Raw genomic sequence first — 24,245 nt, forward strand, 5'->3', positions numbered from 1 at the left:
GGTCTTCTAGTCCAACCCCTTGCTCAAATAGGAAACTCTATACAATTCCAGACAAATGACTGTCCAGTCTCTTCTTAAAAGCCTCTGGTGATGAAGCTCCCACAACTTCTGAAGGCAACTTCTGTTCCACCGGTTAATTGTCCTCACTGTTAGGAGGTTTGATGGATGGAAACTGAACAAGGAGAGATTCAACCTGGAAATAAGGAGAAACTTTCTGACAGGGAGAACAATCAATCCAAGGAACAGGAGTTGCCTTCGGAAGTTGTGGGAGCATCATCACTGGAGGCTTTCAGGAAGAGACTGGACTGCCATCTGTCAGAAATGGTGTAGGGTCTCCTGCTTGGGCAGGGGGTTGGACTAGATGGCCTACAAGATCCCTTCCAACTCTGATTATCTGTTATCTGCTTCTCCTTAATTCCAGGTTGCTTCTCTCCTTGGTTAGTTCCATTGTTTCTTGTCTTCAGGTGCTTTGGAGAATAGCTTGACTCCCTCTTCTTCATGGCAGCCCCTGGAATAAATTATAAGTTTCATTTATAACAGAATAACAGTTGGAAGGGACCTCGGAGGTCTGCTAGTCCAGCCCCCTGCTCAAGCAGGAGACCCTATATAATTTGAGACAAGTGGCTGTCCAATCTCTTCTGAATTTCTCCGATCTGGCCCATCGGAGCTGTCAGGCAGCGGTGCTGAGACGAAGCTGCTTCTCTTCAGCCCGATGAAAAGCATTTATCAGCATATAGTTGACACCTTAACTCCAGCCTATCCGGCCATCTCTCTCTTCAAGGCACCCCTTCCAAACTCACAATCTAAAATAATCCTCCATCATCACAAACCCTGGTGCCACTTAGGGAAAAATAGATTCTACAAGTGCCACAGTCAGATAACGTTAGCCTGCCACGCTAAATAGACGATGATAGGTTTAATCGAGCCAACACAAATGGCGTTTCCTTTGTTTTCCTCAAGATAATCCACGCCATCTCAACCCTGTAATAACCAGACTAGAATCCTGACAGAACGAGATCAGAAAAGTTGCTTGGAAGGCTAGTAAGGTGGGCTTATCATTAAATGACTGAAACAGTCACTCCAACAGATGCTGGGGAATTGAAAGTAGCAGAACATTAAACCAACATAGGCTTATCTTCGTCCTCTGCATTGAAGAGAAGTTATTCTTTTCCTCCAGGATACAAAGATTGTAATAGAATAACTGAGTTGGAAGGGACCTTGGAGGTCTTCTAGACCAGGGATCTCCAACCTTTTGGTCCTCAGGGACCACCCAACTCATCGTTTTAAATCCCACAGACTAGAAACCCTGGGAAAATCCCCAAAAAAAGTCTGCAGGAAAATTCCCCACCTTATTTTCCTACCGATCAGTCGTTCTTTATTCTGGATGGCAGGATACCGTCTCCAGCTCCATTCTCAGGGGGAGAGAGAGAGGAGAGACTTTTGGCTTTGTGCAAGGAAAGCAGCATGAGCAGCAGAAGTCTTTCTTTCTATCCCCCCAAATTTGCCCAGAAATGAGTCTTTTCCAGTGTAGCCTCTTGGCACAGGAGGCCTTGTAGGGTCCCAGAGGCTCATTTCTGGTGGAGTTTGGGGGAGAGAAAGAAAGACTTTGGCTGCTTTCCTTGTGTGCAGCCAAAAGCAGAAGAAAGAAACGGAAAGAAGCAGCCCGGTGGACAGGACAGGCATGTGGGGCGAGTGGGGCAAGTTCCCCCCTCCGTCCTTTCCCCCCTCCCCTCACTACCTCATGTTGTTCGCAATGCAAGCCTTGTGTTCCCACAGGCCATGTGGGCATCGCAGCCTTGTGTTCCTGTGAAGCCTGGATTAATTGCTTTGGGGGTGACATTTCTTTGCGGACCACCCAAATTTTCTCATGGATCACCAGTGGTCCCTGGCCCACTGGTTGGCGACCACTGTTCTAGTCCACCCTCCTATGCTTTGCTTCTCTTTATCCTCTAATAATAATTCTGTTATTACTCTTGATAGCTCGACCAAGATTCACCCAGCCTGCCAAGATGAGACAACGGGTAATTGCCCGTCCGGTGGGAAGTTCCATTCGACTAAAATGTGTGGCCAGCGGCAACCCCCGTCCGGACATCAGCTGGCTAAAAGACAACAAGCCCCTCACATCGCAGGAGATTGGTGAGAGCAAGAGGAAGAGATGGACGCTAAATTTAAAGAACCTGAAGCCGGAGGACAGCGGGAAATACACCTGCCGTGTTTTTAACAGGATGGGCGAGATCAACGCCACTTACAAAGTTGAAGTGATCCGTAAGTATTGACTGACAGTTGGGCATGACAGGGGTTGTGGCCTGTTGGATGCTGGCCCTTCCAGCAGCCAAATCAGAGGAGAAGGAGACATGGGAGTCAGGCTCAGCATCAGGGCAACCTGGGAGCACCGAGGTGGAAGAGGGAATGGAACTCTGTGTGTGTGTGTGTGTGTGTGTGTGTGTGTGTGTGAGAGAGAGAGAGAGAGAGAGAGAGAAGGAAGGGGAGGGTGAAGCCTGGGCCATCAGTCAGCCCTCAGATGGAGAGTCAACGGCCCCCAGGTCTGGAGGTGGCTGCTGAGGAAGAGGAGGAACAGCTAGGCCCAGATGCGCAGATAAGGCAGAGGAGAGGAGAGCAGTGGAAATCTATGGGCCGGTCCTTGGGACAGAAGAGCCACCGCTGCTAGTGAAGCCCCACCCGAGCTCTGGGGATAAAAGGCAGGGGGTGGAGAGGAATAAGTATGGCGGCAGCAGTGGGATCCTACCCATTGCACTTCTAGTTCGTTGATCAGGTGCGCAGCTTTCCACACACCAGCTGAAGCCTGTAGTGCCGATCAGCTGGGAGGATAAAGAAGAAGAAAGTGCAGGGGCGATCCTGCACCGTTCTGTTCTTTCTCCTCCCGGCTGATCTTTTTCCCCTCCTCTCAGCTGATCCTCAGAGGGTTGTTTTTTTTTACTGTCGGTTTGTCCAAACCGGTTTGAACCAGTAGCATACCACTACTGTGTGTCAGATGACTATTCATCTCCCCTGCTGGACAGACTTGTTAGCCTGTGGTGAGAGGGACATTTTTTTGCCGGGGCTGCTGGCGCTCCTAATAAAGGGATCATTGCTTCAACTACAGAGGGTTTGTCCTCTTTGACCAGCTGGGTCAGAACAACAGATTGTCACTCAAGAGGTTGACCAAACCCCTGAACATGTTAGTCCAGCATCAAGGGAAGAGGGGCTCCTCCGGAGAGAACAAGACGAGGGAGATCAGATGTCATCCTGAACCCAAAGATTTCAAACTCAGCCCAATTCTTGACATCTAAAGAGCATAGTGGAGTTTTCAAGCTATAACAAAATGGACCTGCTTTGTAGATATGACTGTCTTTGGGCTGCGATATATCACATAGAATTAGAATTAGAATTCTTTTTTACTGGCCAAGTGTGTTGGACAAAGATACACAAAAGGAAAGTTAAGAGCAACCGCTTGTGTCAGGTGAAGATAGAATAGATGGGGAGAGAATAGACGATCTGTCTTGGTGCAAATGCTCTTGGTGTACATAAAAGAGTCAAGAATCATCAGGTACAACACTTAATAAGAGTCATAGGGTACAATAAGCAATCAAATCATACTAGGAAACAGTCCATATAGATAGATGAGTAGACAGATGGATAGATATAGATAGATGGATAGATAGATAGAAACTAGAATAGAAAATGAGTAGAAATAGAATAGAATAGAATTCTTTATTGGCCAAGTGTGATTGGGCACACCAGGAATTTGTCTTGGTGCAAATGCTCTCAGAGTACATAAAAAGAGAAGATACCTTCATCAAGAGTCAAGAATCATCAGGTACAACACTTAATAATAGTCACAGGGTACAAATAAGCAATCAAATCCTACTAGGAAACAGTCAATATAAATCGTAAGGATACAAGCGACAAAGTTACACTCATACAGTCACAAGTGGAAGGGGACGGGCGATAAGGAGGGATGAGAAGTGATGAGATGATACCAAAGTCTTTGCTTTTTGAGCAGGCCTACCTACAGGCAGAGGATTAACAAGTTGATAAGACAAAAAACCACAACCCAGGCCAACATTTTGGTTGCTAAGTGAGACAGTGGTTAAGTGAGTTTTGCCCCATTGTTTGTCCTTTCTTGCTGTTAAGGGAAACACTGCAATTGTTAGTAACACAGTTGTGAAGTGGTTTCCCCATTGACTTTCCTTTGCCAGAAAGTCACAAAAAGGGATCACATGATCTCAGGAGATTGCAAGAGTCATAAATAGGAGCCAGTTGCCAAGGTCCAAATTTTGATCATGTGACTATGAATAAAATAGAGCAGAGTTAGAATAGAATAGAGTAGAATAGAAATAGAATATAGAATAGAATATGGAATAGGAATAGGAAGAGAAGGGAAGGGAAAATGGAAGGGAAGGGATAGAGGAGGAGGAGGAGGAGGAGGAGGAGGAGGAGGAGGAGGAGGAGGAGGAGGAGAGGAGAAGAAGAAGAAGAAGAAGAAGAAGAAGAAGAAGAAGAAGAAGAAGAAGAAGAAGAAGAAGAAGAAGAAGAAGAAGAAGAAGAAGAAGAAGAAGAAGAAGAAGAAGAAGAAGAAGAAGAAGAAAGGATGGGATGGGAGGGGATGAGAAGAGAAGAGAAGAGAAGAGAAGAGAGGATGGGAGAACAAAGGAGAGGAGAGAAGAAAAGAAAATATAATTCTTTCTTGTCCAAGTGTGATGGGGCACAAGGAATTTGTCTCCGATGCAGAAGCTCTGGGTGTACATACAAGCAACAAGTGATAAATCATGATCATCATCATAAAAATACATTCATCATAAACCATAAGATGCAACACTCAGGGACAGTTATAGGATAGCAAATAAGCCATCAACATAAATCATACTAGGGTACTAAAGAAAACAATGAATATAAATCATAAGATACGAGCAACAAAGTTATAATCCTAAGACCAGGAAATAGGTAACAGGAAAAATGAGAAGGATAATAGTAATGCATACCTATTAGGTAGTTTGACAATGTTGTGGGAATTAGTTGTTTAGCAGAGTGATGACATGGGAATACTGCAACGGTCGTAAGTGTGCAAAATGGCCATATGTCTCTTTTTTTTCATTCCTGTTGTAACGTCGAACGGTCCTTAAACAGATGTTGGTAATTCAAGGACTGCCCGTACGTTCTTCTCCAAGGCCAACCTCTCCGATCAGAAGACTTAAAGCAGCCCCATCAAAGGCTCTGCTTTTTCAGCTACATGAAAAAAAAATGTGAATGAAAAGCACATGCAAAGGGATCCCCGTTGTGAATCGATGATACAAGACCATCCCACATCTGGGACTGATCAAGGCTGCAGCTGTGCGGAGCAGTGAAAACATGTGTTTGCATTAAAACCAGGAGCCGAAACAAGGAAATGAATCAAATCTCAGCTCCGTGTAGGATGTAGCATGTAGCATTTTCCTCCTTCATCGAAACCAGGCGGGCGTCGGTCACAGCTCTGCTCTTCCCATTTATCTTTCGATCCCTTCCAGAGAGAGAGAGAAGGATAGCAGTCTTTTTGTTCAAACTTTTCCAGAAAGAGGCATATATTGCCAGATTTTTGCTATTAAGGAGATTTAAAGGCTGATTACCCTCCGTGCATCCTAAGGGATACAGAAGAGATTTATTGTCCAATGTTCTGGCTGTTTGTTTGGTTGGTTTTTTTTGGTCTGAGCTGCTGGGCTCTTGTCTGGTTCACCTTCCTGTCAAAATGTGGCTTTTCCCAGAGTTGATTCTCACTTTTTCCATGTTCATTTTGGTGCAGTTGACAGGATCTGTGTTCTTTACAGCAAGGCAGGGGTAGTATGCTACCGGTTCGGCTGGGTTTGGGTGATCCGGTAGCTCCGAGGATCAACTGAGAGCGAACCGGTTCAGTTTGCTCCAACGATCAGCTGTTTGGCTCACCTGCCCGTCCGGGCTCTAGGCTGTGCTTTATACCTTGTTTTTCAAGCTCAGCTAATTGGCGCAGCACAGTGAACTGCCCTGCATCAGCTGTTTCCCACACAGGGATTGCTGGAGAAGGTCATCAGCAAATGCTTTGTGCGCACTCACCGAAATGGTAGGAGAATTTTTTGAAAACCCACCACTGCTGCAATGGCCCTGCAGTTCTTCTCAGTAGATCTCTTCTGGTTTTCATTTCAAATATCAGGTGAACTATGGTCCCTGAGGGAACTCCCCCTACCAAATATGCAGGAACAGGCATGATATTCTTCCGATTAAAATCGGAATTCTGATTTTTTTGGGAATCGCCCCCTCCTTTCCCCCCACCCCTTCTTCTCCTCCTTCCCCTCCCTCGGAGGTCCCGAGTCAGGAGTTGCTGGCGCGGCTCGGCAGCTCCAGTCCGCGTTGCCTCAGGAAGGGAAAGGGAAAAAGGAAGAGCCGCGGCGGCGCTTTGCAACGGCAGCAGCGGCTTCTGGTTTTGCCTTTCCCTTCCCGAGGCAACGCGGACTGGAGCCGCGTGGAGCTGCGCTGGCGGTAGCAACTCCTGACAGCCCCAGCCGGATACCTGAGTGGAGCCCGGGCGGTGCGAGCGGAGGCCGCTGAGCGGCAGGAAAAGGGAGCTGGGCCAGCCACAGACCAGCCTCCGTGCAACACGCCGCCGCCTGGCCCCGGCGAGGGAAAGCAGCGGGCGCTCCCCGGGCGCGCGGCGGGGGGTCTCTTTTGTCCGGCCCCGATTTTTTTTCCAGAGCGGAATATCATGCCTGAGGAAGCAGAACTATTTTCACCAGCAAGTCCATGTTGAATTTGCCATCGGTCTTGCTGCCGAGTAAGAATCGGTGGGATTAATAGATTTTTTTTTTTTAAATTAAGAAATATGAAATTGTGTGAACTACAATTCTTCTCATTCAATGCATGAGGCAGGGGAGAGAAAGACAGGTTGGTTATGCAGATGCCAGTTAAAAGTTGCTATGTGTTTTTTAAAAAAATCAAATGATACTAGCTTCTAATTTAGAAAGGATTGTGTGGATTTGTCAGAGTGCGCACAGTGTGGCTACGTGAGACAACCCAGGAGCAAATATAGTAAACAGAGGCTTGTATTTTAAATAGTGGTTTTATCTACAAAGAATATATATACACGTGTGCTTTAGTCAGACCTCAAACAAACAGCAATCATCAATTACAGCAGGGAAGCACACAGGGAGAGAGAGATAAACCCCAACGGGGCCTCTTCTTAATATAGGCTCTTAAAGGGACATCAGCCCAAAAACCTTGCTGACTCATTCCCAGCATTACATCATCGTAGCAGCTGGTCAGCTCTTAAATCATCACCCTGACACCCTTAAATCATCACCCTCAATTAATTGATCCTACAGAAGATTAACAAGCCTTGAGGATTCTTTTTTTTGTTTCTGGATCCCTTTGGTTTCTTTAGCATTTAGAGAAGGACTAAACGCTGGCACTGAGAGCAATTCATCAGTGGAATGGCTTGCTTCTAGAAGTTGTGGGCGCTCCGTCCCTGGAGGTTTTCAGGAAGAGAAATGGTTGGACAACCATTTGGCATAAGTTCTCTTGCTCAAGGAGGGGGTTGGGTTAGAAGACCTCCAAGGTCCCTTCCAACACTGTTATTCTGTATCATATGCAAGGTTTAGACCACTCTTAATGAAGAGAACATTTGTGTTTATTTCTAGAGAGGACACGATCCAAACCCATTCTTACCGGGACGCACCCTGTGAACACAACTGTGGACTATGGAGGAACAACTTCATTCCAGTGTAAGGTGAGGAGTGACGTGAAACCGGTGATCCAGTGGTTGAAGAGAGTGGAGTACGGCACGGAGAGCAGATACAATTCCACCATCGATGTCGGCGGGCAGAAGTTTGTGGTGCTACCCACTGGAGATGTTTGGTCCCGTCCGGATGGCTCCTACCTGAACAAACTTATGATCGCGCGTGCCAAGGAAGAAGATGCCGGCATGTACATCTGCCTAGGGGCAAACACCATGGGGTACAGCTTCCGAAGTGCATTTCTTACCGTGTTACCAGGTGAGATGTTTCTTACGATCTATTCCCCATTGACTCTTTTCTTCTATGGAGTTCAGGGATGTCAAACTTGATTTATTTGTGGGTTGGATCAGCATTGTAGTTGTCCTCTGTAGGCCAATGGCAGTGGGGAGGAGTCAGTGGTTACCTGTGCATGCAGGCACTGCCCCCGCCATCCCGGCTACCTCCCATGCACATGTGCGCCTGCCAGGATGGCGTGGGCTGGGCCTGTATGAGTGTCTGTCCACCTCCTGTGCGCATGCATGCACACCAGGATTGGTTGGGCCTGGCCGAACTGACACGGGTTGGCTCCTTACCATTTCCAGTGTGATGACCCAGGGCATTTAGTCATGCTGGCCACATGACCACAGAGACGTCTTCGGACAGCACTGGCTCTTCTTTGGCTTCGTAACAGAGATGAGCACCCCCCCCCCAGAGCCAGAAATGACTAGCACATATGTGGCAGGGGAACCTTTACCTATATATAGTGCACCAAGGCAGGCGTGATCCAGATCCTTGGATCAAGTGATGGCAAAGGCTTTGAACCTCATGGAATAACATCTGGCTATCTACCTCTGATCTGGCTATCCACCCCTCTAGATGTAAAGACAGTTCCCCCCATACATGGTGGGGGGGGCAGAATATAATGGGAACATTTCTGTATCTCTGGGCTCTGAGAGCTGAGGTGGATTGTACATACAAATCTGGTGTCCGTCTGATTCTGATTCTGCTCTGACTGGGACCAAGGCTGTAGGGCCAAACTACAAATTGCACACAAGCCCCTGTGTGTGGCCTTGAACAATCATCTCATTTGGTGAAAAGAGGTCTAGATTTGTTTGGATTGAAAAAGAGACTTAACCCTTCCTTTCCTTACCTGTTTCTTGTTCTAAGTAACACAACCAGATGTTTTTCTTCCATAGGTTCCAAAGAGTGTAGTTATGACAAGCAAAAATATTTAGAATAGACTTGATTGTATTTAGTGATGAGAAGTGTAAGGCAAAGAATGGGTTAAAGGAGCGTCTCATCTCAACCGCAAACCCAACAAATTACTGTTGTAGGTTTGGGATTCCGGTTTGCATGTAAGACACGTTTTCTTCTGACCTTGAAAACAATACTGCCTGAACCAGGTGGTTTCCCTTGAGTTCAGAATACATGAAACATTCTTTTATGTGTGAAGACTTTGGTGCACCTTGGTGTCTCCACAACTACTCCAGAAAGGTTGGCAGCAGGAGTGGGCTGCTCCCGGTTCACCCTGGTTCAGGCGAACCGGTAATTCATTTTATTATTTTTAATTGCTGGTTCGGTGAACCAGTAAATCACACCCCTGGCTCACCCTGCCCACTCCTCCCCTCCCAGGAGTCCCCATGCGGTCCATTTTGGATGCCAGGTAAGTACAGAGACCACGTGGAGGCTCAGGGAGGGTGAAAAAGGACCCATTTCCTGCCTCCGGAAAGCCTCTGGAGCCCAGGGAGCCCGTTTTTGCCCAGCCAGAGGCTGAAGGAAAGCCTCTGGGGCCTGGGGAGGGTGAAAAACAGGCCTCCTGGAAGTTCCAGGAGGCCAGAAATGGGCCCGTTTCTGGGCTCCGGAGGGTCCTCGGAGCCCAGGGGAGACCGTTTCCCCCCTCCTGGAGGGGGAAAAGGAAGCCTCTGGAGCCCGTGGAGAGCGAAAACAGCCCCTCCACTGGGCGACAGGAGGCTGACTAGGCCACGCCCACCATGGCCATGGCCACGCCCACCCAGCAACCGAGCAGAGAACTGGTTGCCCTCCGTTGGCAGTTTTGCCTTTACAAAATGCCCATGAAAAAAAAAACCACTTGGTGACGCATTAAGCCAAGTGGCATTTGTCCTGATCAGATAATTCCAGTTCAGTTCTCTGGTTTCCCAGTTATTCTTCTAAATCCTTCAAAAGTAGAAGGGTATTTTGATTCCCACAACGGATGAATGGAGTTAGCAGAGATGGCAAAATTCTTTGTTTAAAGAAAAGAGCACAATTAAAATGTTGTTTCTACGTGGAAACCACATCTGTACTTTGTGCTTGAGGTGGGGTGGGGGGAGAAATGAAACTTTGATGTTAGGTTTTGCTGTTTAGATAGGTTTGTTGTTATAAAAACGGCTAGTATATATTCTTATATAAAATTTAAAAATTGAGGGGGTTTTTTTTGTTAGTACTTTATTCTACTGCAGGGGTCTCCACCTTGCCAACTTTAAGACTTGTGGACTTCAACTCCTGAGGAACTCTGGGACTTGAAGTCCACAATCTTAAAGTGGCCAAGGTGGGAGACCCCTGGTCTGCTAGCTGAGGAATTCTGGGAGTTGAAGTCCACGAGTCTTAAAGTTGCCGAGGATGGAGACCCCTGTTCTACTGAACCAAAAGGAATCAGAAGTCAATGCTTTTCTTCTTTTTCCCCTTTCCCCTTCCCCTTTTCCTCCCCTTATTTTCATTATTTCTTTGTTCTTCTGTACTGTATATTTTGTATAAACTAGTAAAATATTTGAATACGTTCAAGTTCTTCAGTGCCATCTCAGGGCCTGCTTTGAAATGGCTTAAAGAAAGAGGCCAAAATAAGAGACCATTCAGGGAGGTGGAGGCCCAGCTGGCTACTCTGACATTTCCTGGCCTGGTTCTAATTCTTCTTCTTCTCCCTTTTTTGTTCTTCCTATCACACAGACCCCAAGTCCCCGAGCCAACCGATGGCCCCTTCTTCAGCCAGCAACCTACCATGGCCCGTCATCATTGGGATCCCAGCTGGCGCTGTCTTCATCTTTGGGACGATTGTCCTCTGGCTTTGCCAAACCAAGAAGAAGCCATGTTCTCCTCCAGCTGCCACTCCAGGACACAGGACACAGCCTCGAGACCGAGTTTGCACAACCCAGGTCTCCGATAAAGACTGCTTGTCCTCCATAAACTATGAGGAATATGTAGCCCAGCAGCAACACTTGCTGACCCAAGGGCCAGTCCTGTCTTCCAGCGTGGCTTCCAAAATGTACCCTAAGATTTATACGGACATACACACACACACCCATTCACACGTGGAAGGCAAGGTACACCAACACCAGCACATCCATTACCCGTGTTAAAAAGGCCACCATTTTAGAACATTGCGTGACAAGGAAATGAGGATTCGCTTTGGATTAGCGGAAACTGCTGGGGATGTGGGGCAAAATAACCCAACACAACCCAACAAAACACGGTGTCTTGTTCAGGGTGTGTTGTTACTGTGACCAAGGAGTAATGAAGGAATTCCCAGATGGCTTCCTTTAAGGAGCCCGCTTTATCTTGGATAAAAGCTGGTTCAGATGCCTGCTAACCTTACAAGGTCAGAAGACGATTCAACCCAACCCCGTTTCTCCTTCAAGCAAGCAGCACAACGCCAAAGTGCCAATGTCCAAAGGGAAGCATTTGAGTGGCCTTACCAAGAAGATGGATGGATGGATGAGTGTGTGTGTGTGTGTGTTGCGTGTGTGCGTGTGTTTGTGGGGCAGTGCGTTCCAAAGTTGTGAAGCCAAGAAAGACTGCCTTATAAGTTAGCAATAACCAAACTCCTCAATCTCTAGAAAGCCTTCCTGCAAAACCATGGAAAGCCCACCCTTGGCCCCCTCCCAAATGAAGAACAATATATAGCTCACTTTTATATTTATATTTAATTATGATCAAGCTGATTTGATAAATGATGATGATGATGATGATGATGATTAACTGGAACTGCTGACTTTTTGGGGAATTTAGTGTGAGGGTGGACTGCAGGGATATGGGGGGTTCACAAAAGCCAAGATGGAAGCCTTCAATAGACATGGGCCTTGGTCTCCTGCTTGAAGCCACCATGTCAAGGAAGGCCAACATCTTGGGGGGTTTCTGAGGTCCTCCATGTTCCCACCCCAGCCTAGTATTCTTCCCTTACCTGAGGTGTAAGCCCTCCTCATCCAATTTTCATGGATTACAGCAGAAAAACTTCTTCGTGGCATAAGCTGTCACATAATAAGCTGAAGTGTCTCGAAACCAACAGAATGTCCTCTTTCTCAGGAACAAATTCATTTCTGTAATATGACTTGCAAGAGAGAGAGAGAGAGAGAGAGAGAGAGAGAGAAGATGCATCTTGCTAAATTCACACATATTTCACTTCAGTTCTGAGGGAAGAAACAGGCAAAATGTGACCATATTAAAATGGAGTCAAGGCAGATTCAATTAAAAAAGAAAGAAAGAAAGAGAAAGAAAGAAAGAAAAGAAAAGAAAGAAAGAAAACATAAAGTTTAAAAAAAACAAATTCTATATAGAGTTTAAGCGGAAATCGTGTATATTTAATTTATTTTGTAAAATGTATATTTTCTTCCAAAGTAAGCATTTCTATTCCTATCCTTTGACCGTGGTTTATTTTTAAACACCCCCCCATCCCCCAGGTTGCTGTGAATGGTGGGCTGTAAAATACGAGGAAAATAATGTTTAATAGGCTCTTGGGCACCCTGTGTTTGCAGCCAAAGCTACAATGAGGGCCCGTGATGTTAGCATCATCCTTCAAGGGGATAAACCACGTTGCAACATTTGGATGTGAGCTCCACCCCTTTTTTTATTTGCGGGCATCATTGGGATACAAGCGCACAAAGGGAGGGCTTAACGCCATGTCACAGCGCATGGTTTATCCTTCGGAAGTCACCAGAATTCGTGGCCTCTCGGCTATTGCTCACCACTTTCTAGGCAATATTCTTGTTGGTTCAACAAAAGTTAGAGGTTGTTGTTTTCTTCCAAGAAGCCATTGTTTGTCTTCTAGTATGATCAACAAGCAAGCAGAGACAAAACCAAGAGGGTCTTTTAAATGAAATAAACCCTATGTTGGCAATATGGCCAAAGCCAAAAGTTTCAACGGCAAAAGGTCATAACTGGTGTCAAAGGATTTCACTCATGAGCTTTCAGTTATTCAATGTTTCACACCGAAGAATATCAAATTAAGAGGAATATTAAGAATTCACCTAAATCTAGCTGGCTGGGGAATTCTGGGAGTTGAAGTCCTCCAGGCTTAAAGTTGCCAAGGTTGGACACCCCTGATCTAGATGAAGAATGCTATCATTGTATTCTATTGTTTTTCATCACTGGAGTCCCAAAGGTGCTTATTTTCGGGAGGCAGCTGGACTTTCTTGTTTGTTTGTTTTTCCTTTTGAAGATGTTTCACTTCTAATCCAAGAAGCTTCTTCAGGTCTGACTGGATGGAAAGGAATGGAAGGATTTATACTCCTTGCAGACAGCTGGTCATTTGCATCAGTTGTGGGATTCAGCCAGCTCGCACCACTTCGGGAGAATTCGGGTTGTTAACTTTCTGAGCAGTTTGGTAAATTGGTTGTTGGAAGAAATCATTAGGGCAGAGAACCAGTTGTTAAATGATTTGAATCCCACCACTGATGTGCATCCTTTGAGAGGGAAGCAACCTCCAAGTGGCCTCAACAACTCTCTCTAAAAGGATGCAAATGACCAGCTGTCTGCGAGGAATCTAAATCCTTCCATTCCCCGCCACCCAGTCAGAGCTGAAGAAGCTTCTTGGATGAGAAGTGAAATGTCTTCAAAGAAAAACCAGGAAGCCTGGTTGCCTCCTGAAAAAAGCACCTTGGGACAACCAAGACCTGGAGGATGGAGAATCTCCATAGGCCTCCAGTGATGAAGCATTCACGACTCCTGGAGCTTCTCTACAGAATTTCATCACTTGAGATTTTGAAGAAGAGATTGATTAGCCACTTATCTGGAATTGTATAGGATCTGCCAAGGGCAGGGGGCTGGACTAGAAGACCTCCAAGGTCCCTTCCAACCCTATTCTTTTATGTTCTATGATGCCAGATAGTATGTTTTTCAGAATTTACTCCAACTGTGTTGGATAAACCTAAATTTTATGGTGATGTATGAGGAATTATTAAATGAAATGCTGCTGTGCTATAGAATTCCTACCTGATAGTTATGTAGGGAGGCAAAAATGCCATTCACTTCTCATCTTTTTCAAAGTAGCACTTCAATTTGCCTTTCAGAAGTATTTTATTGCTGGGGAAATATGATTTCCTCTAGATCAGGGGGTCTCCAACCTTGGCAACTTTTAAGGCTTGTGGACTTCAACAAAGCTGGCTGAAGAATTCTGGGAGTTGAAGTCCACTAGTCTTAAAGTTGCCAAGGTTGGAGACTCCCTGATCTAGATGACATTTCAGTTTGGGGTCTGCTTCTAAGCGATTTCCCAAGAGTCCTTTACAACCCTAGTGCTGGAGAGCTTTATTTCAGTTCAGAAGAGCAGGGCAGTGGGTTATGGGTTATGAGCAAAGTATTTTGCATATACGCCTCCTGAAAGTCTTTTAGGCTGTTAGGGTTGACAACTTAAAGTTCATATGGAAAAAGCACAGTTTTTCTTGCTCTGTTAATCACTGTGTCGGTTTAGAAAGCACCAAAGCATGGAAGAAACAGAGGTGCATCCACATGTTCATAGTCAGGTCAGAAATATAAGAATAAATGAGCATTAAATTGTTAGCTATTCAGAGCAATCCACTGAAAGTAATGAAAGTAACAACTATGCAATTTTTGTTAACGTATGCAGAACCATGATGAAGGTGTGATTGATTGATGGAATAATAAATAAATTTTATTCACACACTGCCTGATCAAGTCTTCATACCTTTCAAAGTGATGACCTTGAGTTGACGGTGATTTAAAATTGGTCTTTTTCGAATTATTGCCAGGCAATCACTTATGGCAATTTTTCTTAGCTCTAAGGATGGTCTAAATTAAAACCTTATTCCAAGAAGGTTGAATAAAAATCAACCTTTATGCTTTGAAAGGGAAAAACTCGATTGAAAACTTACTCCAGAGGGCTTGCAAAAAAAGGAAAGCTTGTTGGAGAACTTGGCAAGAATTTGAGAAGGAAGGAAGGGGAAGGAGGAGGAGGAGGAGGAGGAAAGGGAGAAGGCGAAGAAGAAGGATTATATGAACGGACTGACTGTTCGTTTCATCAACCTTTTCATCAACCTTTTTCCTTTCTATATATCTGGATAAAATAACTTCTCAGATCATCTTAATCTTAGGGTGTCATAGCTTAATTTCTGGGCTGCAAAGATTAAACTGACCACTGGATGGCAGGAGCCCTGTACATAAACTTCTTATCTCTTTCTTGCCATCTTGTGGTCGCTTAGATTTTTGCAGCTTGATCAAGGATGCCCTTTACTGAATTTACCTAAGAAATACAGGCTTGGTTATTGTTATTCTACATTAAATAGTTGTTTCTTGATTAATACAATCTATTTTTAGTCCATGGTTCAATCTATCGTTCAAATCAAGAAAATGGTTAACTTTATCAGTCAACCAGGTTTAAGCATATTGTGGGAACACAGCCTGTAAATATTTTGGTGTGCCAGTTTTTATTTTCATGTATCTTCCCTTATTCTAAGTGTGGAAGAGTTCCAGAATACTTTTGACTGGCAGTTCTGTTTTAATAATTCTATATTACCTTAATTCCATCAAGGTTTGCCTAAGAGGAATTCTCTGTTTTGAAGATGGTCACCTAAAAAAATCAGGTGAGCATCTCAGTGGCCACCAAGGATGCCTGTTTTCCAGAGTTTATAATTTAGCCAGTAGGGGCAACAAATATTCCTAAATTGACTTTCATCCTTCCAGTTTACATGGAGCTTGGTAGTCTGCATTGTTCCTCAGAAATAGCCCCATAATTCAAAGCAAAACAAGAAGTGAATTTGTCATTTGTTTTGTAGATGTTGAGTGCTCCATTCTTATTTCTGAGCTACCAGGGAATGCATTTCACTGAATTAAGCTGAAATGCAGAATTAGAGCTGATCTTTTCCACACATAGATGGTGTTCCCCAAAATAGTTGGCTTTTCCCCTTTGGAGATTGGTTCCAGAGTTGACAAGAATGTCTACAGAGTTGACCAAGAATTCTATCCTTATTTTTGTGGCATAATAGCATAATTGGTCTGGTCTGTTGCTCACCAGAAGTGACAAAACAAAACAACAGTTGTGCCATCATTTATTTTAACAGCTTACAACTATTTTACAGACCCAGAAAACTGCTAAAAGTTGGTGGCATCTGTAATGGAGATAAGAACTTGATTACAGTTGAGCTACAAAAGTAGTATCAGAGTAAAATCCAACTTCAGTCATAAATTCCTTGTCAACAGGGCCTGGATCCTAAAAATGAATGTAGTGTCTATGCCTGAGTGTCTCTTACGTTTGTTTTGAAAATCCTGTATTTGAGATGAGAGCTTTATTGAAGAACTGAAAATTAAAAGAAAATGAGAACTAACTGAATTGTGCAATTTATTAAAGACATAATAGAAAATCAGAAGGAATGGAAATACAGATATAAAGAAAAGATGGCACTGATTTACATATGCAGTCTGTTATGAAAATGTTATTGTGGCACCATTTAAAACCAATGACTGGAATCAGGAGGTTCCTGGGGGCAGGATGGTTAAAAAAGTCAAAATGGCAGCTACAACTTTACAATGGATTTCCTACCACTGTTTTACGTGACACAAGTGAACCGTGCAGCAGTGGGATCTGACTTGTTCCACTACCGGTTCATTGATCGTGGGCGTGTGCATGCACCTAACACACGTGCACCTAATGCGTACACACAGCTTGCCCCACACCAGCTGAGGACCAATCAGGTGAGAGGATAAAGAAGAGAAAAGCGCAGGGGTGGGTGGGAGGGCCGATCCTGTGCTTTTCTCTTATTTATCCTCTCAACTGATCATCAGAGTTTTTTTTAACTACCGGTTCAGCTGAACCAATTGGAATTTTTGCTACCGGATTGACTGAACCGGGCCGAACCGGTAGCATACTGGATCCATGGTTAAAACAAAGTAAAAAATGTAGTACTTTAGAATCCATCAGATTATTCATTGTGTGTTCATTGTGGAATGGAAGGATTTTGGAAATTCACACAAATAGAATGTGGGTGTAACTTTGTGTAGTAACAGATACTCACAGCCTTTTAAAAATATGGGCTGGGGGTAGGGAGAGTGCAGGAAGAGATTTCTATTCCAGAAACAATTTCTTTATTCCTTGCTCACTTGTCTCAAGCCAAATAAGGATATGACTTCTTGTTTTTTGGACGCATGAGGAACATCTAATCCAGCTCGCATTACTGGTAATAACATGGAAATGTTGACACGTTTGTGTTTTTTTTCCCTCCTAACTTTTCAAACCATCCTCTGTCTAAAGTCTTGAGACTGTTTCTCTTCCAAGCCCAAATAAGATTGGTCATTTGCTGCCACCTGCTTTGGAAGTAAGAGTGAAACAGGCACCTTAAGGAAGATGGAAGGTGGGATAGATTTCAAGTAGTTTTGCCCAAGAAAACTGAACAGAAATTTGAGGATGTGCATTGAACATTGTGCCAGCACGTCAGAGCCAACCTTCCACTGTAGACTTGATTTTGTTTGGTTATACACATAGACAACCAACAACGTCTGAGCAGTCCCAAAGGTGCTTTTTCAGGAGGCAACTGGACTTTCTTGTTTTTTGTTTTTGTTTTGAAGACATTTCGCTTCTCATCCAAGAAGCTTCTTCAGCTCTGACAGGATAGGAGAGTGGAAGAATGACAGGATATCCTGTCAGAGCTGAAGAAGCTTCTTGGATAAGAAGTGAAACGTCTTCAAAACAAAAAACAAGAAAGTCCAGTTGCTTCCTGAAAAAACACCTTTGGGACAGCCATGAGCTGGAAGACGGAGAATTTCTACAAACTCATTGTACATATGTTGTACTCTGACAATAAAGGTAATAAACTTCTGAGCAGCTTTTTTGGTCATTTGCCAATCTTGAGTCTGTAATGTCACCAAGGCTGCAGAAGTGTGAATAAGAAAGGCAGCCGATTAATGATGATTGGTTTTCAGTGAATTACAAGGCCCAGCCCCCAAACCCAGGATTAAAACATTAGTTTCACACCCATTCTAGTGAAAAAGCTAATGAGAAAGGCTCCTGTAATAAGGTTTACTTGATTGAGGCTAGCATGACACGCTTCGCTCCATGTTCTCTTCTTGTATCCATGTTCTCTTGTTGTGTTTGTTGAAGGGATAAGAAAGCTCACTTGGTGCAGGAAAACCAAAACTGCGATTAGCTTGAAAGGAACTGGACTATGGCAAAGAGGCCGCTGAGTGGTGACATTTCCCCATTGGGTCAACAGCATCTCCTGTTTCCAGATCCATGTTTCCGATGCTCAGTCTGGAAGTACCAGAAGAGGCTCCTGTTCAGCCAGTTCCTCTTATAGGAACTGGAAATGAAGTCACTGGGCAGGAATGGCTTTGGGAAGGGCAAAGAGTCAAGGCCCTTCCTTCCTTCCTTCCTTCCTTTCCTTCCTTCTTTCTTTCTTTCTTTCTTTCTTTCTTTCTTTCTTTCTTTCTTTCTTTCTTTCTTTCTTTCTTTCTTTCTTTCTTTCTTTCTTTCTTTCTTTCTTTTGGGGTCCTTGGTGCTTACTGAGCTTATTTGTTTTCTTGCTGACATTTCATTACCCAACTAGGTAACATCATCTGTGCTAGAAGAGAGTTGACTTGCTCTCTGAGAGTTATTTTGGGTTATTAAATGTCTGCAAGAAAACTCAGAGAGCACCAACGCCTCCGCATTTCAACCCCAAACTATAAATATTCTCTTTTATTGGTCCTGTCCCTTGCTCTTTCCCTCCCTTTTCTTCCTCCCTCCCTCCCTCCCCCTCCCTCCCTCCCTCCCTCTTTCTTTCTTTCTTTCTTTCTTTCTTTCTTTCTTTCTTTCTTTCTTTCTTTCTTGTTTCTTTCCTCCCTCCCTCCCTTTTTTCCTTGTCATTTTCAAAGTAGCTGTGGGAGCACTTGATTCAAAGCTGTGGTAGTCACTTAAGAGTGGGACACCAACTTGACAGCACATCCTCAAATCAATAATCATTACTGAAACTGACAAAAAGGGTCCCTTTCTAAAGATGTCACAAATTGCATCGAAAGGCATAGAAGGGTCACAGCATAATATGGAGGAAGCCACAACTGCTGCCCATTAGCAAGTTTTGGAGGAAAAAAACCTGGTGGCTTAAAATTAATTGTTGCCACCATTGCAAGATGTTTACGAGTAGGACAGTATTTGTTCCACTCTTAAGGAAAAGAAAATGGAATGTGGTGTGATGTACTCCTGTTTGCACTACCCAGGCACGATCCCTTGGTGGACGCAGTGTGGGGATTATGTGACTGGAACTCCACCTGCAGATATTGCAACCAGGGTTAATAGCAGTAAATGTGAGTGGGATCTTGGAGTCTTAGTGGACAACGCGCTAAATAGGAGCCAGCTGTGCGCAGCGGCAACTTAAAAAAGCCAATGCAATCCTAGGTTGTATTAACAGAGGGATACAATCAAGATCAAGGGAGGCACTAATACTAATCTATAGAGCCTTAGTAAGAGCTCACCTAGAGTACTGCATCCAGTTTTGGTCACCACACAATAAAAAAAAGATGGTGAGATTCTAGAAAAAGTGCAGAGAAGAGCAACCAGGATGATTAGGGGGCTGGAGACTAAAACATACGATGAACGGTTGCAGGAACTGGGCCTGGCTAGTCTAGGGAAGAGAAGGACCAGGGGAGACAGGATAGCAGCCTTCCAGTATTTGAGGGGCTGCCATAGAGAGGAGGAAGGAGTCAAGCTATTCTCCAAGGCACCAGACAAGGAATAATGGATGGAAACTGAACAAGGAGAGGTTCAACCTGGAAATAAGGAGAAATTTTCTGACAGTGAGAACAATCAACCAATGGATCAGAAGTTGCCTTCAGAAGTTGTGGGAGCTTCATCCCTGGAGGCTTTCAAGAAGAGACTGGACAGCCATTTGTCAGAAATGGTGTGAGGTCTCCTGCTTGGGTGGGGGGTTGGACTAGGTGACCGACAAGGTCCCTCCCAATTCTGTTAATCTGTTAAAATATTCAGAATCTAGACTACTTTTTATAGTGTGGTGACCAAAACTGGATGCAGTACTCTAGGTATGGTCTTACTTTCACGTGATGGATGACTTTTTCTGTTACTTCTCAAGTCGCTGCAGGAAATGCTTGCCTGTCAATCTTACAAGATCCCCCAATCGCCATCTCCTACCCATAGATTAAAAAAAAAAAACCACCTAACTCATGACAATTGCTCAGGGAGGGACAGTTCCTACCATTCAACACAATGGGAGACATTGCTCCCTTGCCTGATCCTCCTCACTAAATGATGTCCGATTGGTGGAATCCTACGAGCGACTCCACCGGAGACCCTCAAAATTCTTCTGAAGGTTGGCAAGTGTTGCCTCACACTCTTCTGAAGCTCGGTCAAGTTTTTCAATGAATGTCAAGAATGCTGAGCATTCCCTGCCGCCGCCCCCCCCCGCCCTCCTCCTATTCATGGAATAACTGATGCAAATATGTAGATGCATGCAAATATTCCCTCTTTTGGGCCAGACTTGGAAGGCTAGACTTGCTTTGATCTCGGGTCTCAGAACACAGACTTCAAACCAAAGGGTTCAGTTACCCCGATAGGTGGCTGCATTGACTGGATTAGAGCATTCGTGGAAAACTGTGTGGCTTTTCAGGCTGTCAATGGGTTATTTATAGGGCTTTGAAAGAAGGTTTCTGTCTTGCGCAAATTAGCACGATCAGAGCAGACTTGAACCTTGGAATGGAGCTTATTTCAAAGCAAAAGAATTGTGGTTTCGATGTATTTTACAGCCTAACAGATTAACAGAGTTGGAAGGGACCTTGTAGGTCATGTAGCCCAACCCTCCACCCAAGTGGGAGACCTTACACCATTTCTGATGAATGGCAGTCCAATCTCTTCTTGAAAGTCTCAACTGATGGAGCTCCCACAGCTTCTGAGGGCAACTTCTGTTCCATGGGTTGATGGTTCTTACTGTCAGAAAATTCCTCCTTCTTTCCAGGTTGAATCTCTCCTTGTTCAGTTTCCATCTATTATTCCTTGTCTGGCCTTCAGGTACCTTGGAAAATGGATTGACCCCCCCCCCCTTCTCTCTGTGGCAACCCCTCAAATGTTGGACCACGGCTATCATGTCTCCCCTGATCCTTCTCTTCCCTAGACTAGACATTCTTGCAACCGTTCATCATATGTTTGAGATTCCAGTCCCCTCATCATCCTGGTTGCTCTTCTCTGCACTCTTTTTAGAGTCTCAACATCTTTTTTATAGTGTGGTGACCAAAACTGGCTGCAGTACTCTAGGTATGGTCTTACTTTCACCTGATGAATAACTTTTTCTATTACAAGTTGCTGCAGAAAATGCTTCCTTGTCAATCTTCCATAAACCCATTAAAACAACAACATTTTGAGAGCTCTCCTGTAAACCCAGAGCAAGGGGCCAGTCACTTGTCTAGGACAGCATGGTCCATGGGGTGAGGACCACTACAGAAGATCGTAACCAATGGGCAAGTTCTCCTCCTGCTATAATAAGTGCTTCCTTTTTAAAGTGTGTTTGTAATTTGTTTTTTAAATTGGAATAAGGCACTTTCTGCATTGGCTTAATACAACTTCCCTTTCGGCTGTTGGATGGACTGTTTGATTATGGCTCTGCTGTCTTTTTTTCTAATCTCCATGATGTCTATCTGAAATAAGGCATGGAAGACTATTTCAAAAAATTATTCTGGTGAAGGGTTAAACTTGGATGAATTAGTGTCTTCTAATAGCCACAGGCCAACTATTTTAGAATAGAATAGAACAGAGTAGAGTAGAGTAGAGTAGAGTAGAGTGGAGTGGAGTGGAGTGGAGTGGAGTGGAGTGGAATGGAGTGGAATGGAATGGAATAGAATAGAATAGAATAGAATAGAATAGAATAGAATAGAATAGAATAGAATAGAATAGAATAGAATAGAATAGAATAGAATAGAATAACAGAATTGGAATGGACTTTGGAGGTCTTCTAGGCCAACCCCCTGCTCAGGCAGGAAATCCTACATCACTTCAGACAAATGGCTGTCCAATCTTAAAAACTTCCAGTGTTGGAGAATGCACAACTTCTGGAGACAAATTGTTCCACTGGTTAATTGTTCTAACTGTCAGGAAATTTCTCCTGAGTTCTAGGTTGCTTCTCTTCTTGTTCAGTTTCCATCCATCATTCCTTCTCTGGCCTTTGGGTGCTTTAGAAAATAGCTTGACTCCCTTCCTCTCTGTGGCAAACCTTGAGATAAAGGAAGACTGCTATCACATCACCCCTGGTCCTTCTTTTCATCAAACTAAACATACCCAATTCCAGCCATCGTTCTTTATATGTTTTAGCCTCCAGCCCCCTAATCATCCTGGTTGCTCTTCTCTGCACTCTTTCTAGAGCCTCAACATCTCTTTTACATTATTATTTTCCTAACTTGAGATCCAATGAGGATCTCGGGAGGCCCACCAGCAAATAACCCTGAAGGTGTCCAGCAAATCATTCAAAGGTGAACGTAGCAGCCGACAGGTGAGATTTACTACTTCAAAGTGATCAGCTCAGTTTGGCCACAACTGTGAAGGTGTAGAGTTCAGGTTGGGGTGACCTTCACATCTCTCTCTGACCCTCTTCCTGCTCCTCACCGCGGTGTCACAGTAGATCCCTTTTCTTCTGGAGAACCACCAAGTAGTGCCTACAGGTGGAACACAAAAGGAAAACAGACACATTATGCTCAGAAAAAGGGAGGGAACAAATTCTCAGCTGGACTGGAAGCTCAGCAGAACTTCAAATCCATGGAAGCTATGAAACTAAACATGAATCCTACAAGGTACCAGACAAGCTTTGCTTCTCATTTGTTGAGGTAGCGGTGAGGACGGGGTTCAGGAAGCATCCCGTGTTCATTTCAAGTTGACAGTCCTTCTCCTCCTCCTAACACTGATGATGTTCCCTAGTTGGGTCACAAAACATCTGCAAGAAAACCACCAAGCTCAGAGAAGTCCTCCTCCTCCTCCTTCTCTCTTCAAAGCTCGGCCATTTTGTCACGGTCTCTTGTTATCTTTTTTTATTTTATTTTTTAAATTTAAAAATAAACTTTATTAAATATTAAAAGATAGATACAGAGTACAAAACATTTCATTAAAAATGAAACAAAACAAAAAAAACACCCATAAACATAAAATATATACATTTCTAACTACTTAGACGGTGGGTTCTTATCAAACCATCTTCTAATATTTGTTTCATGTATCTGGTAAATATTCCTATATTTAAAATATATTATATATATATATATATTATAAATATATATAATATAAAAATATAACATATATTATATTTTCCCTTCCTTATCTATTTACTCACTGGTTTCTATCTTTTAACCAATTATACCAGTTTTCCACTGTATAATATTTTGAGTCTTCCTTTTCTTTTAATTTTTGGGTAAGTTTATCCATTTCAGCGCAGTTGTAGACCTTCTTTCTTGTTTTTTGGATTTGGTCCTACAGTAAATGGTCAACATTTGCCCCATTCTTTCAAGGTAGATTAATTCTCTTCACTCCCTTTTATCTCGGCCCCGATAACTTAAGGTCATGTTTCCGTGGTGCCCTGTGAGGTAAGAGCTCCTTCCTTGCCTCTCTCTCTCTCTCTCTCTCTCTCTTCTTGAGTAGCCTCTCCAAGTGAGGTTCTTGAGTGTCAGCTGCATTCACTCTTTTGAAATTTGATTTGTCCCGTTGGTCCCAGGGCCTGGCTATAGGCGGAAAACTTTCATGTGACTATCCCAACTGGTAACCGTGTGTATTTGAAGAATGCGGTGTAACAGACCCCTGCTGGATTGTAGACAGCCACAAGTTTCCATGGATTCCAGAGCTTTTATTGTTCGTTTGTTCTTCTTCTATGGGGAGGGGAAGGATTCGCTGGAGAACAGGTGGGATTCAAGTTCAAGAAGTCAGTGCTGCAGCCCTATTTGCTGGGCAGAGAAGGAAAGATCTCTTCGAGGAGACCTCACCGGCCACCAGTCCCAGCCCATCATGGGACTCTGGGATAATTATCCAAGGGCAAAAGACTGAGCAGCAGCTAAGCAGGCACTGGGCCATGAGAACAGATGGGACACCCGTGGAGTAGCCAAGAAACCCTGTATGTACATCAAGTGTATTTTTGAGCTGGATTCCCAGCCAAGAACAGCTGTCCACCCTTGGTTTAGATTCCTATAGTTTAATGGGGGGGGAGAGAAATCTACTGGGGCTAATCCCAACTTCAGAGCAGGTTTAAACTTTCAAAAATGTAAAAATAGCTTTTCCTGCAAGAGAAGCTTTTTTGTGTGTGACCTTCTTGAAATTTGAAGTGTAGTTAAGAGGATTCGGTTCTATGCCGTATGGCGGGC

General features: G+C 44.1%; 1 protein-coding gene across 2 annotated transcripts in view; it reads left to right on the top strand.

Moving 5' to 3' along the window:
• Positions 1–12,341, top strand: part of FGFRL1 (fibroblast growth factor receptor like 1) — a 177,418-nt gene extending 165,077 nt beyond the window's left edge. For both annotated transcript variants that reach the window (XM_087967592.1, XM_087967593.1), the window contains exons 5-7: positions 1,981–2,265; positions 7,641–7,994; positions 10,659–12,341. In XM_087967592.1, the coding sequence (XP_087823718.1) occupies positions 1,981–2,265; positions 7,641–7,994; positions 10,659–11,068 (1,049 nt within the window). In that variant the 3' untranslated portion in view covers positions 11,069–12,341. The remainder of the gene's footprint in view (positions 1–1,980; positions 2,266–7,640; positions 7,995–10,658) is intronic.
• The last annotated feature ends 11,904 nt before the right edge of the window (positions 12,342–24,245 follow it).

Source organism: Notechis scutatus, chromosome 5 (assembly GCF_049901735.1).
Source record: "Notechis scutatus isolate UNSWTSFEM ecotype Mainland chromosome 5, rNotScu1.2, whole genome shotgun sequence".
NCBI lineage: Eukaryota > Metazoa > Chordata > Lepidosauria > Squamata > Elapidae > Notechis > Notechis scutatus.